At 34.6% G+C, this 13062-nt stretch overlaps 5 protein-coding genes across 7 annotated transcripts in view; 3 read left to right on the top strand and 2 right to left on the bottom strand.

The window, feature by feature from the left end:
* Positions 1-2613, bottom strand: part of LOC123316505 (protein spinster) — a 42686-nt gene extending 40073 nt beyond the window's left edge. For all 3 annotated transcript variants that reach the window (XM_044902608.1, XM_044902610.1, XM_044902609.1), the window contains exon 1: positions 2016-2613. In XM_044902608.1, the coding sequence (XP_044758543.1) occupies positions 2016-2268 (253 nt within the window). In that variant the 5' untranslated portion in view covers positions 2269-2613. The remainder of the gene's footprint in view (positions 1-2015) is intronic.
* A 599-nt stretch (positions 2614-3212) lies between these two features.
* LOC123317153 (gamma-tubulin complex component 6) lies at positions 3213-8997 on the bottom strand. Its single transcript, XM_044903542.1, has 12 exons — positions 8603-8997; positions 8305-8528; positions 7962-8226; positions 7532-7771; positions 7209-7417; positions 6842-7131; positions 6559-6781; positions 6097-6331; positions 5857-6049; positions 4146-5799; positions 3650-3894; positions 3213-3560 (listed from the first exon to the last, which is right to left on the bottom strand). Exons 1-12 carry the CDS (start codon positions 8742-8744, stop codon positions 3260-3262), a joined length of 4221 nt encoding a protein of 1406 aa, XP_044759477.1. The 5' UTR covers positions 8745-8997; the 3' UTR covers positions 3213-3259.
* A 454-nt stretch (positions 8998-9451) lies between these two features.
* Positions 9452-10183, top strand: LOC123317172. The gene is made up of 2 exons (XM_044903562.1): positions 9452-9588; positions 9904-10183. Exons 1-2 carry the CDS (start codon positions 9452-9454, stop codon positions 10181-10183), a joined length of 417 nt encoding a protein of 138 aa, XP_044759497.1.
* On the top strand, positions 10053-12988 carry LOC123317173. The gene is made up of 3 exons (XM_044903563.1): positions 10053-10193; positions 12243-12459; positions 12566-12988. Exons 2-3 carry the CDS (start codon positions 12243-12245, stop codon positions 12724-12726), a joined length of 378 nt encoding a protein of 125 aa, XP_044759498.1. The 5' UTR covers positions 10053-10193; the 3' UTR covers positions 12727-12988.
* LOC123317171 (sepiapterin reductase) lies at positions 10211-11591 on the top strand. Its single transcript, XM_044903561.1, has one exon. The coding sequence runs from the start codon at positions 10211-10213 to the stop codon at positions 11003-11005; it is 795 nt and encodes a 264-aa protein (XP_044759496.1). The 3' UTR covers positions 11006-11591.
* Positions 12989-13062: the final 74 nt, after the last annotated feature.

The raw sequence follows: 13062 nt of genomic DNA, 5'->3' as shown, positions 1-13062 counted from the left end.
TCATAGACATAGAAACATGTCTATGTAAATAATATTATTAAGTCTATGGTGGATGGCGACAGTGATTGTAATACGAAATATAGCCAGATGAATTAGATTACTGATATTACAACTATCACTGTAGCTTCTTCAGGTTATTATAAAAACAATATTCCTTAGACATCAACCTTCAAATATATAGACAGATAGGACGGTACAAAAGGATAAAATACTGAATTGGGGTAGGACCATAGAAATTATAACTTACAGTTGGGTTAGTTATATCTATGGGTAAGACGCTGGAATTTCCAAAATAACATGAAGATATTCAAGATAGGAAAGCTATCTATGTGATTTGTTCGTCCAAAAAGATTTGCCTAGAATTGAATCTGTTGATCTAATTGTCCGTTTCCCGTTTCCCTCTGCCTATTCTTAATTCATAATAGATAATACTGAATCAATAATTGTATTCCGTATTCGAAATTTCAAGGCTTTTTATACTTGAATATACCGTTTCTATTCCCTTCTAGACAATTGTTGGGAGTTTAGACGATATACTCTTACACACTGAATAATTCCACGTCTTCTTAAACGTTTTACCTTATAAGCAGTTCTTATTACTATTTATTATCGTAAAGAGCACTCAGATAAAGAATAGTGAACATTTGGCATCAATTTACAGACACTGTATCAGATAAATAACTGAATTAAACAGCTCCCCCTGAACGAAACACTGTCTGTCGTAAATGTACAATGGAATAGTTCCCACGGAACCTGCATGTGTATACAATGGATCACGAAATCCATTTACACTCGATTTACACCCTGCGGTGAAATGATAATATCCTTCACCATATACAAGCCATGAAATTTAATTTAAGTGTTTCTATGCCATCAATCCTTGCAGCTTCTACAAGCGTCTATTTTTGTTCGTTTCATTAGAAGGTAATAGCTTCAAAGCGATAAAATACGCTGGAAATTAAAAAAAATTCATTGTTTCCAGAAGTCTTTGAAGTTTGCGCTTGCTGTAAAATAACATTTTGTATATTGAAAGAGTTGGGCGCCATATGGGAGACAGTTTGCTGAATTTAGTTTGTTATTTCCGATAAAATGAGTCAAAAAATTGCAAACTTTCGATTTTCTACAACGAAAATGCCGAATCCACTGGGCCAACTTGATGAGTGCATAAAACAAGGCGAGATATAAATTTGTACAACGTAATACGAAGATAAATCTTGAAAAGAAATCGCCTTGTAATACAAATCTTGAACTCGCAACCTAGATTCCGATAACGAAGCAAATCCACCTAATTCCGATAACAAGCGCACACGCTGTATTATTGTATAATTTCAATGTTTTTGGAGGAAATTCCTGTTAATTATCGAATCACACTAATGCAAAGATATGCGTATTTTTGCAACAGCTATGGAAATATTTGTTTTATCGAATAACATCACCTAAATAATGTTTATAGTTATGTCTCCTTGAGATTATCTTTTATTCGAAAATAATGTGCATTTACGCGTATTCCCTAGTTAGTGAATTAAATGAAATTGCATGAAATATAACAAGACTTGTTCAAAATGAAGAGATCGTATTTTTGCCCTTGTTTGATTTCAAAGGTTCATGACCTGTAAGATGTTTAATCCTTTCTCAAAAAAATTTCCCACCTCAGTATAGATAATAATCTTAGGGCATACTGATCCAGGTGAAAACTGTAGTCTTTTAGGATATCTGCTAGTTTATTGACAATTGAATATTAAGAAAATATTTCCAGAGCAGAACCTGTCTGGTGCAACCACAAAAGTTTGAATTTATGAAACATGATGTTCTGTATATCCCACACATGCAAAACTATTTTAAATACTTTCTTTGCTCCATAAACCAACATGGTTAATAAATCACAAACTTTTCATAACGGTATTTATTCATATATAAGTCATTTCAAGAATTAATTTCCATTTGTTTACATTTTTTGGAACCAGTTTCTTGAATGAATTATCTACTAAAAGGCCCATTCTTAATGAGACACTAACCTGCAATGGTGAATCTATCCATATAATTGATCAAGTTCACGAAACACAAAATGAAAATAGCGATCCATTCACGTGTAGTAACATCTCTGAAAGTTTTTACTTCAACTTCGACTGATTCGCCGGTATTTCGCGTATTATCACCACCGGAATGCAGTAATTCCGCTTGGGAATGGTTCTGAGGAATGTCCACATCCATGGTTTTGAACTGTTTTAGCATAAGATTCGAACTTCTTTCTATTTTCTCAGAAGGCATGATTCCAAACCCAATAACCTAACCACCCGGTAAACATAAACTGAGTGAGTACATGACACACAAACTTCAATTTTCATCTTGGCGGGTTATGAGACGCGCAGACGTAAACGAAGATCACCTGATGATGAGAATTAATGTAGGTTATGTTCCTGTCCAATCTTATTATTTGTTTGTAAACACCCGTCAGACTGATAGATTCTGTTGATTCATACGTGTAGTCACTAGTTTTTTGGGGAGTCACTACGCACAAGAAACCTGAGATAAGGACGCTCCACAATTAGCAAAAAAATTGCACTGCAGCAACAGATGCTTTGTCTACAAAACTGAAGACGTCGTTCACGTATGTCAAAATGTCAAAAGTTTGAGTCATTTGACGCTTGCGTTTTGCAGAGAGGAAATAGGGATGGGAAATTTCAGGATTTGGTCGACATCGATAAACGTATAAATGTTCATTGAAGCCTCTATGCTCTAAGGTAGTTCTTAGTTTGTTCGTTAGGGAAAGCTTTTCACTGTATGCTTTCGGGCATCACTGCCGTAAAGAAAAATTTGCGTTCCAGTCGCTGCAAGGTCTCGTTAGAACGTACTATCCTATCCTGGAAGTGGTTATATTAGTGTTCTGTGGTGGTAAACAAAACCAATCGTCGTAACGATGTTTTTCGTATATCGATGTATCGGTGCCATCCCTATTTCATTCCTTGCATTTGATCGGGAAATGTAAATCTTCCATGAAACTATGAATTTCGATTGAATTAAACTATTTAGCTTTTTGGAAACATTCCAAAACATTAATATCATTGAATAGATTCATTGCGAGCATGCGCTCTTTAAGTGCGTTCAGGGGATTCCCCAAAAAATCAGCGAATAACGTAACTTCGCGAATCCACCAAATTTTTATACAAGAAAAAGAATTGACACTGACGTAGACGATTAAACAAAAGAAAAAATTAAATTTGTTAATGTTTATTAATGCTTAAAAAAAAAATCAAATAAATTATACACTATCACATGAGATTTTAGAATAAATCCCATTTGTATCCAACGAATCCAAAAAGTGTTTGAACTGTGGTTGATATCCATTTTTAACAACTTTCTTTCCAACTTTGAATAAATAGAGAACCAGTTCGTTGAAATTCTCATACATGGTCTCCAACTTCTTGAAACTGGGATGCATGAAAGTACCTTCTGTGCACTCCCATTTTTTCGAACGCAAGATGTCGTAAAACTTAAGAATAACTGTGAAAATTTTATCTAGAACTCTCTTCAGTGGGGCAGAACGTTGGGTTAGTAAACACCTGAAAAAAATCAATCCTCCATCAAGCTTTGTGAAATATGAGTATGGACCAAATAACTGTAATTTATTCTTGAAGAAACGCATACTTACATGAACAAGATATTTTTTAAATAATTAGTGTGAGCATCATAGAGTTCATCTAAATTCGTTACACCCTCTAAATTCTCCTCTAAGATAGCCCATTGCGTTTGAAATATTTCACCTGTGATATAATTCTCCAGAGACTGCACAAAGTGCATCATAACATAACGGAACAGATGAATCCTTCTATAATGTATTGAAATCATGAGAAATTGTTCTTTTGTTCCCGTTTCTTTGGCCAACATTCTGAGATTCTGAAACAAATTTCAACATAATATTGAGAATCGACTCGGAATCATTCAACAGAATTGAAAGATTTAAATTGATAGTTGACATGAAACAAGGGAAATTAATTTAATCATAACGATTTTTTTATATATTGAGTTGTATGAGAGTATAACCTCAAAATTTGACAGGAATAAAATTTATTTTGTGGTTATTTTTGACAGTCTGGTAAAGATGTTGGTAACACTGTAGTACACTCACCACTGAGGTTTCAACTCACCTTAAACATTTTTTTCAGAATCCAGTTCATCCTTTTTATCTTCAATAAAAATTTGAACACATCATTATATTTAGCAACGGCGTCTTTCGGTAATAAGATGTTTAATGGCCATTCAACCTTGTACGTAAGAGACAAACAGTTCAAAACGTCAACATCGCAAAGGTTGAAACAATCCGGTAGACTATTAATCTTGAAGGACAAATTGTCGATTCCCTCAGTTTTGTTAGAATCATCCAGGGATCCATGTATGATATAGCTCAGAACCCTGCAGTTGATCAGCTCTATCGGAAACTTTACACTGTATAACTTTTGAAAAAGGATATCGGTGATTGTTTTCCCAAACTCGCCGTCTTGGAGGAAGAAATAATTCCTTAAATTCCTCAAATGTTGCAAATACCTCAAATCTTCAACGAAATAATTCAGAAGTTCGCTGCTGACCAGTTTCGATTGAACGACCAAAGAATACGATAGGCTCTGGCCGAGGAACATTTTCAGGCACATCGGTTTGATGTTTTCGACGTCTTCAACTGAGACAACCTTAGAAAAATGCGCCTTATCCAGGTGGATGTTAGGGGAATCGGGGATATTGTAATTTTTGGTGAAATTGAAAGCGCCATCGTCCGTCATTTCTGTCCCTGCAGTAGTGGGGAAACTACCGGTTGTTCTATCTTCCGGAAATATTCTACTTGTCGCTGATATCGTTGAAACACTCGCTATATCACTGAACGGTGTTGAATCAACCGACATGGGGAGGCATTTATCCATTTCCGAATTGCCTCCTCTTTTAAAATTCAAATCTAAACTGAGGGATGTAGATTTTTTTATTTTAGTCTCTGCCTCGTTTTTCTCGTTGATCTGTTTATTTTGTTCCATTTGGTTGCTTATCTGAGTATCTTTCGTGACTATTTCTTTATCTTTAGTATTGTTCCTATTTATAGTATTTTCGTTATCAACTTTTTTTTCCGTGTAATTCTCATAGCTAAACACCGTACTAGTCATCATTTTGAACTTGTTAATATCGGTTATGGTTAATTCTTTCTCGATTCTCTCCCTCGGCTTGATTTCTATATCGAACTCTGAAGACATAACTCTCATCCTATTCTTTTGGGCATCCGTTAAATTATCCGATTTCCATTCGACTTTAGATTTCGGTTGATCGGTATTCGAATCTCCCAATCGTAATCCCAACTCTTCATTCATAACTTTCCTCTTGTTCCTTTTGGCGGTCTCGAAGTTTTCCAAAGTCTGTTTGAAGTTGTCGTTTTTCGGTTCCTCCAGCAAATCGTTATTATTTACCTTCTCACTTTGCGGTTGTTCGATTTCAACGATTTCTTCTTCTTCTTCTTCTAGATTAGCGTTCAGTTCATCCAGAGATTTCGCAGAGTGAATCTGAGGTGTTTCGTTATTTTGTATGGTGTCGCCTATGTTGATTTCCGGTATCAGGGAATTAGGGTTTTCTTCAGTTTGTAGGTCTTTCTGTTGTTCTTCCCCATTGTGGGTTTTTTCCTCGTCTTTTCTGTTATCTTGTTGCTGGTTTGTTTTGTAAGTGGGATCAAGTTGGTATTTTTTTAAGGCTTCGATATGCTTTTCGATTCTTTCCCTTTTTGCGTCGGATATTTGAAACAAGTGTTCGTAATATTCGATCAAATCTTTACTGAAAAATAGACAGAATTGATTCAGATTGGAACAAATTTTTATGGCATTTACTCACGCTTCTTGCTGAATCATATATTCCCTCTTTTTGGCTATTTGAATACTAGTTTCGATTGATTTAATCTCCCTCTCTATATCCTGCAATATATTGAATTGTTTCTGGTGCAGGGCAATGTCATATTGTTCCTTCAACGTTGCCCTCTCTTCCAGTTTCTTGTCATATTCCTCTTGGGCGAATTTTTGTCGTTCCACTGAAAAAAATTTATCACCGAAATCCTACATTCCTCGTGTTACTCACATTCGATTCTCTTCAATGTGGCCGCCCTTTTCTGAGAGATGAACTCAAGTAGATCCTCGTTGATTTCCTTCTCTTTTCGGATCAAAAAAGCGATAGAATGTTTGCGACCGCAAAATTCCAACGCTTCCAAGTAATAGGTCTGAGCGCTCTGTTCCAGAAGAATCAGTTGATCTCTGGTGATGCAACAAGATATCAGGTGAGGTTTCTTCCCCATCAGAAACAGGCAGAGCTTGTTCTGAAAATGAAGAGTATTTAGCGAGCTGATTATCCTTAAAACATTCATTAATCACTTGTGATTTATGGGCCATCAGTCACAATCACAGACAGAGGCCCTGAACACAGAAATATTCAAATATCAAAAGTTATTGTGTGATAGTTTAGGAATGGTATTTTTCACTTGGATAAAGTATAAAACTCACATATTATGGCCAATATTCACTCGATTTTTCGAAGAATACTCACAAAAGGATTGCAAAACTTCAAAAGGTTCATCATTTTCCCACAAAGCAGTATCGTTTCCTTCAAATCGTTGAGGAATTCCGGAATTATGTCAGGACGAATTACGAAACTTCTGGTCCAATAGGTACGCCCCCTTGTTGTTAGATACTTATAGTTTGTCTTGATGAAGAACTCGTCGTACGGATCATTCACTGATCCGTACAGTATCCACTGGAGAATAAAACGACTGAAATATTCACGTTTAAAATAAAAAAAAAACTAGATTCCGGAAACTTTCCCTACTCACCCAAAATAAATCTGACAGCATGGAAAAAGTATCGAGTATAAGACGAGTATTATATTCTTATCTATAATTTCGATAACTTTCTGATATAAATAATTCAAGAGAGCAACGCCATGCGGTATTTCCTCGCTTTCTTTATAAGGGCCAACTTTACATATCGATGCTACCGTATTAATTTGTATTCTCAAAGGACTAGTTTTCTCGCTAAACTCCAAGAGATTCATGCTATTCGGTATACTCATAATGGCCGTCCTATAAAACTGTAGGTATTTACTAATACTCTCACACAATTCCTGAAAGAATAGATGATAAAAAAATTCGAATTTTGCAGTGAAAATCAAATAGGGAGAGGGAAACTTAGATTACTTACAGCATATATATAACCGTTACATTTGTATTTACTGGTTTGTGGATCAGGTAAGCTCATTTCATACAAAGCTTTATAGCAAGTACCACTCAAAGTGAAATTTTTACTGTATTCTTCCAACGTCTCTTCCGTTAATCCTTCCAAAGTTATATCAGGTATCATTATTAATTCTCCGAAATCATTATAAGTAAAAGACTCGGAGGCCATACCAACTGGAAAATACAATAATGGAATACCAGTTCAGTACCTCAAATTAGAATATAAACGACAATCAGGTATAAGAAAAATTCACATTGAACTATTTTTTGTCTCAAGTGTTTACTTACCGAGCAGATATTTCAAATCTCCGATGAATTTCTTTTTCGATTTGATTTCCGACCTGAATACAACGCCGTCCCTGAAGTATTTATTGAATCGTGTGGAATGTAAATTGTCGACCCACAGTGAAGATAAATCGCCCAATTCTGAGAGAAATATGGGCTCCTTATCGGGCTCTGGTTGACCGTAGGTCTCCCAGGTTTTCCTCTTGCAAAATGGCTCCCTAGCAGCAATTTCCCAGACACTTTCTGGTCAAAAAAGTTGAAATGAAGATGTTTTAAAGTCAACCAACACATCAACCACTTATCTGACCACTCAATAATCGGAATATTAATTCATTGAAATTATCAAGTATCAAGGTCTATTGTTGATCTACTAGGGTAATTGAGGTGGTTAAATAGCTTCAAATTGCATCGAAATAAAAGAAAAAGGTTTTACCTTCATTGTCTTCTTCATGAAATACTTCATCATCTTCATTGTGTGCTGTCCCTGATACTGTTTTGTAGCTTGACTTACAAGACACCTCTGAACAGGTACAGGAATCTACTCTCTGAAGTTCATTGCAGTTTGATTGTTTCTTTTTAAAATCCAAGTAAAAAGTACTATTCGAATATTGAGGCACTTGAGATAGAATTGAAACAGGTAATTTGAAAAGGCTGTTGAAATCAGGATTTGGCCCAAATTCGGGAAGAATTGATAAATCCTAGAAGAGAGATTGATAGAAATATTTGATGATAGATTCAGAAAACTGTGCAAATTGATTTTAGTGAGAAAGACTCACCATTTGATCATGTTGTATAGAGGGAATATTCCTCAAACTAAGTAGAAATGTTAAAATATTATTGTAAGTATCTAACTGTCCCTCGACTTTGTAAGTGTCTGAAAGTAACTTGTGAAGGTCTGCAATTTGTTCTGCACATCTTCTTGAGTTGTATTGATGGGACAAAACATACTGCCACGCTATGAGATTACAGAAAGGGTCTTTTGTACTAAGATCTCGAAATTCTGTAAAAAATTATTGACAGTTTTTGGATAAAGTGTAAGTGCATTAATTATATTGAAACAAAATGAGAGCTCACTTTTTTCAATCCTTATTGTCCTCTTTCCCAATAGTACTTCATAGCATTTAGAACGAACATTTTTTATTTTAGAAGGATTTTTTTCGAATTTTTCACAAAGTTCTGTAATTAAATCAAATATTCCTGAATTATTGTTATTCATTGTTGACAGCAAAGATTAGAGATATTATATATCTAAAACACTGGTGTGTTATTTTTTGTCATAGTTTTCTACTATGTTATCCATGTTTTTCGCAAGCATCAACATTGGACCTCTACCCTCCATAGTTCAGATATTACTCGCTCAATACCTGTAAAGATTCCTCTTTGATACTCTTTGAATAAAGAATTATTCAAAAATTATAGTATATCTAGTCTATAATCTTTTAAATTATTTAACTTTGACATCTGTTTACATTTTTATAACCTATTAAAAATTGAATCCTCAGTTTCTATGCTGAAAACATAAAATGTTTTTCTTTTTCTTATTTCAAAATGTACTTGATTGCCAACAGTTCGCATTTTTCTATGGTCGAACCAGAGATTCGCTAGAATCAGAGACCTTTCTCTATGGCTAGAATTCTATTCTGTGTTCTGCGCTAGAAACCTACTTTATCATTATAATTTGCGGGAAATTTGAACTTCAGCTCAATTCGCAAAAATTTACGAAATGCCTGTTCCAAAATCTGGATGGATTTTCAACACGAGCGTAATTAGTTTTTGAATTCGGACTAGAACTATCTCTATCATCAACGAGATTTGAGATCAAACTGGTTGTGGCAACTCTAAATTCCAGAAAATAGAGGTCAGCACTTCTCTTTATATCACATGTCAACCGCGAACTAGTTTTCGATCATCGATTAATTGAATATGAAAAATATGGATCCCTGGAGTACTTGTCAACAAGAAGACGTCATAAATTTTGAATCATTATCTTTAAAATTCGAAGACGATTTTTCACTATCGATTAATCAATCTTTACCAGATTCCGATCAGTATTTGGCAACGCTAGGTAAGCGAAATATGTTCCATTCACCAAGTCCTTTTTGATACGTGTTACTTTTATCAAAATGGAAATTATTTTCTAGAAATATTTTAAATTTTACCTATTCAACTTATTTTTGTGTCGTTATTGTTTCTATATGTTGCCGGAATTCACATATTCATCATGTTATTCATCTTTGAAATTATGAGATTAATGGTTCAGCCAACCTACAAAATGTTGAATAATAATTATCATATTTTATCAAATTAGTAAATCTCCTGTTTGATTTCAATCGGTCCAGATTCTCTTATACAAGGGGAATAATACTATGTTTGGTTTTAGAATCAAAATTGAAGCAACTGAAAAAAGACTCCAACATCGTTGAACAACTTATAGCGAAACGTGAAGCTTGCATGCAACAGCTTCTGGAAGGAGATAACCTAGTCGAGGAAGAGCCAGAATTGAACGAACCAGTGAATAATTTGAAAAATTTACTATCTTCCAGGCAAGCTCTCAATCAAGGAGAAATTGTAGATTTTATAAAGCACGACCAGTTAGAAAACACCGAAGACATTCCAGAAACGAGAAGAGATTCTCAAGAAATCCGTTCGCCTTAAACACATAATTGTAGGTAAAATTTTGAAATGTCTTCTGTAGATTTCTCTGAAAAAAATCTCGTGTTTATAACGGGATCATCCAGAGGTATTGGAAGAGCAATAGCAATAGAATTAGCTAAAGTTGTCCATCCCCAATCTGCTCTTGTTTTGATTGCCTCATCAGCATCTGGTTTAGAAGAAACCAAATCCCTTGTTTTGAAAGTGCAGAATACATTGAATGTTGTTACTTACCCTATGAATTTGTCTGAACCAGCACAAGACACTTATGAAAAATTGTTCGACTCTGTTATTTCAAAAGTGGATGTCTCGAACCTCAAATACTCTATTTTTATTCATAATGCTGGAACTATAGGTTCTTTACTGAAGACCTTAGATTTGAATGATGTGGAATTGTGGAGAAAACATTTTGATTTGAATCTTTTATCAGCGATTTCCCTAAACTCCAAATTCGTGACCAAGACTAAAACTCTGGCGGAAAAATTGGTAGTGGTTAACATAACCTCTCTGTGTGGTCGGGTGCCCTTCGTCAATATGTCCATGTATGGCTCTTGCAAGGCAGCCAGAGAACTGTTCTTCAGAGTTTTCGCTTTAGAAGAGCAGGATATACTCGTTTTGAACTACTCTCCTGGGCCTGTCGCAACTGATATGTTCGATACCATAATTGAAACGGCCCAAGATGACAACGTGAAAAAGACGTTCAAGGAAACTAAAGAGACATGTATATTGACACCCCAGAAAACTGTTGAGATGTTATTAGACATCCTCAAGAAGGGAGATTACACGAGTGGAGAAACGATTGATTATTTCGATAGGGCCGCTTAATAAGGATATCTGTTTTCATAACAGAAGTTTAATTATTATTAAAATGGGGGGTTTTGGAGTAGAAATGTATTTTCATAGATATTAAGTGGTTATCGGTTGAAATATAATTGGTTGAGGCAGCTCTCCTTTTAAAAGTAAAATATTATAATACATGGATTAATGTGAGGTTAAGTCCTATCTTTTTTGGCTTTATTTCAAAGTGATTTGAAGTTATCTGGATTATGAAAAAGTTAAACAGTCCCTCTTTACTAAAATGAAATGGTATGCAGGATGTTTCATATCCACTAGAACCGAATGATATTTTTTCATGAAAATTGCTGATGATGACAAATGGCCTAGATTTATTCAACAAAAAACAGAGTCATTTTGGTGATACTTTGTCATTTTAATTGGGACACCTACATTTTGGACCAAATTTTAACTACGGTTCAGAGAAATTATTTTATAATAATATAGGTATAAAATGTAAAATTAATATTTCAAATATGCATTTATATAGTATATAAAATTTTTGCATGAATATTGTTTACCTTTTGTTGAGCATGATAAGTTATCTAATCTTAAATAAATTAACCTATGTTAGAAATTGTTTTTTTTTTCCTATCGTATAATGAAGTTAACTTGAAAGAAAGGGATTTTCATCCACCTCTCATAAATAATTCATGAATTATTGCCCTAGTAGCTAGGCAAAATAGAAATAGGTCGAAAATAGTTAAAATTATTGAAAAATTTTACTGAATTATTCGATGTTGTTGAAATTTGCCAGAGTTTTGCCTGAACTCTCATAAATTGCAGACACAGAAATAGAATGTAATTTTTGCATGTTCTTCAAGTGAAATGTAGTCAGATAAAATAGTAATGTCCGCAAAAAGATGAATTCCTTTGATTTTTAGATCAAATTTCCTAAAATTCAAGGCTTTTTAGATTCAGCATTTCGACTTAATTCATTTCTGTGTAAAATCAACTCACTTTTGTATTCTTGTTTTTCAATTAATCCTAGAATGGCTGTTACTGTTCTATAATTATTCATTTGGTCTTTTTTAAATCTGTGTGGCATGTACAAAACAGTTAATACAACTACTAGAGTGGTTTGATTATTTTTATATACTCCCTCTTGTTTAAACAAGGTTCCACATCTTTCAAGAATAACTCGTCCACTAGAATGTCCCTCTTTTTCGTTATAAGTATAAGTTTCAGAAAAATCGAAGGATTTTCATAAAAAAAGTGTCTTTTTCAGATGGAGGAAGCTTTAACGACGTCTCCCCTGATGTTCCTCCTCAAACTGGCCTGGGATTGCAGATACCGCATACCTCTGATCATCACCATCGGTTTCATGGCATTGGACATCAGAATGCAGTTCGAGTTGAATGTACAAACGAGAAGGATCAGGAGGGTGAGTTTACCCTCTAGCGGATCTTCCAATCAGGACGATACGTCAGAGAATCAAGAAGGCGGTGAGTATTAAAATTGTTCTTACAATTCAAATTAAAGCAGCTTTAACTGACGGAGATATACCCTGCTTGCCTAAAAAAGTTCATTTGCGTAAATCTTCCTTTACAGAACTAGATTATACGTGGACAAGTGCGGACGATGCACTCTCTAATTCCACCGAATCAGAAAGAGCTGTTACGCCGGATTTTGCTGCTAGTGGGCCCCCAGACGCAGGAACATCGGGAAACCAATACATCTCCGCCACGATCGAGAGCTTTCCAAATATTTAGATCTGATCAGAACCGTTTATTTATTGAATAAATTCGACTATAACAACTTATACGATATTTATTTTAAAAAATCATGTATTCCGATATGAATGATGCCATTTTCTTAGGTTACGATAACTTCGAGGGATTTAGAACTCTCTAAGTTCAAAATGAATTATACAAAAGACCGTTTAATATTGTTTTTGTTGATTATCTTAGGATTGTCTATTTAAATTGTACTTTGGAATTAAGAATCTGTGAATATATAGAGATGGTTAAGTAACGATTAAATTTTTAATTTGACCAACCCTATCAATCGAAGGTAGCTATGAAAACAGCTCTCATGGGGGGTTTACG

Source organism: Coccinella septempunctata, chromosome 7 (genome assembly GCF_907165205.1).
Source record: "Coccinella septempunctata chromosome 7, icCocSept1.1, whole genome shotgun sequence".
Classification (NCBI taxonomy): domain Eukaryota; kingdom Metazoa; phylum Arthropoda; class Insecta; order Coleoptera; family Coccinellidae; genus Coccinella; species Coccinella septempunctata.
Note: the sequence above shows the minus strand (reverse complement) of the source record. Positions and strands in the feature narration are given on the sequence as shown.

Excerpts from the sequence above, each read along its gene's own strand:
- LOC123317171 (XM_044903561.1), top strand. The coding sequence starts at position 10,211 with ATGTCTTCTGTAGATTTCTCTGAAAAAAATCTCGTGTTTATAACGGGA.
- LOC123317173 (XM_044903563.1), top strand. The coding sequence starts at position 12,243 with ATGGAGGAAGCTTTAACGACGTCTCCCCTGATGTTCCTCCTCAAACTG. Across the intron at positions 12,460-12,565 it reads GTCAGAGAATCAAGAAGGCG|AACTAGATTATACGTGGACA; the intron begins GTGAGTATTAAA and ends CTTCCTTTACAG.
- LOC123317153 (XM_044903542.1), bottom strand. The coding sequence starts at position 8,744 with ATGAATAACAATAATTCAGGAATATTTGATTTAATTACAGAACTTTGT. Across the intron at positions 8,529-8,602 it reads GACAATAAGGATTGAAAAAA|AATTTCGAGATCTTAGTACA; the intron begins GTGAGCTCTCAT and ends AATTTTTTACAG. Across the intron at positions 7,418-7,531 it reads AGATTTGAAATATCTGCTCG|TTGGTATGGCCTCCGAGTCT; the intron begins GTAAGTAAACAC and ends TGTATTTTCCAG.
- LOC123317172 (XM_044903562.1), top strand. The coding sequence starts at position 9,452 with ATGAAAAATATGGATCCCTGGAGTACTTGTCAACAAGAAGACGTCATA. Across the intron at positions 9,589-9,903 it reads TCCGATCAGTATTTGGCAAC|TTTAGAATCAAAATTGAAGC; the intron begins GCTAGGTAAGCG and ends ACTATGTTTGGT.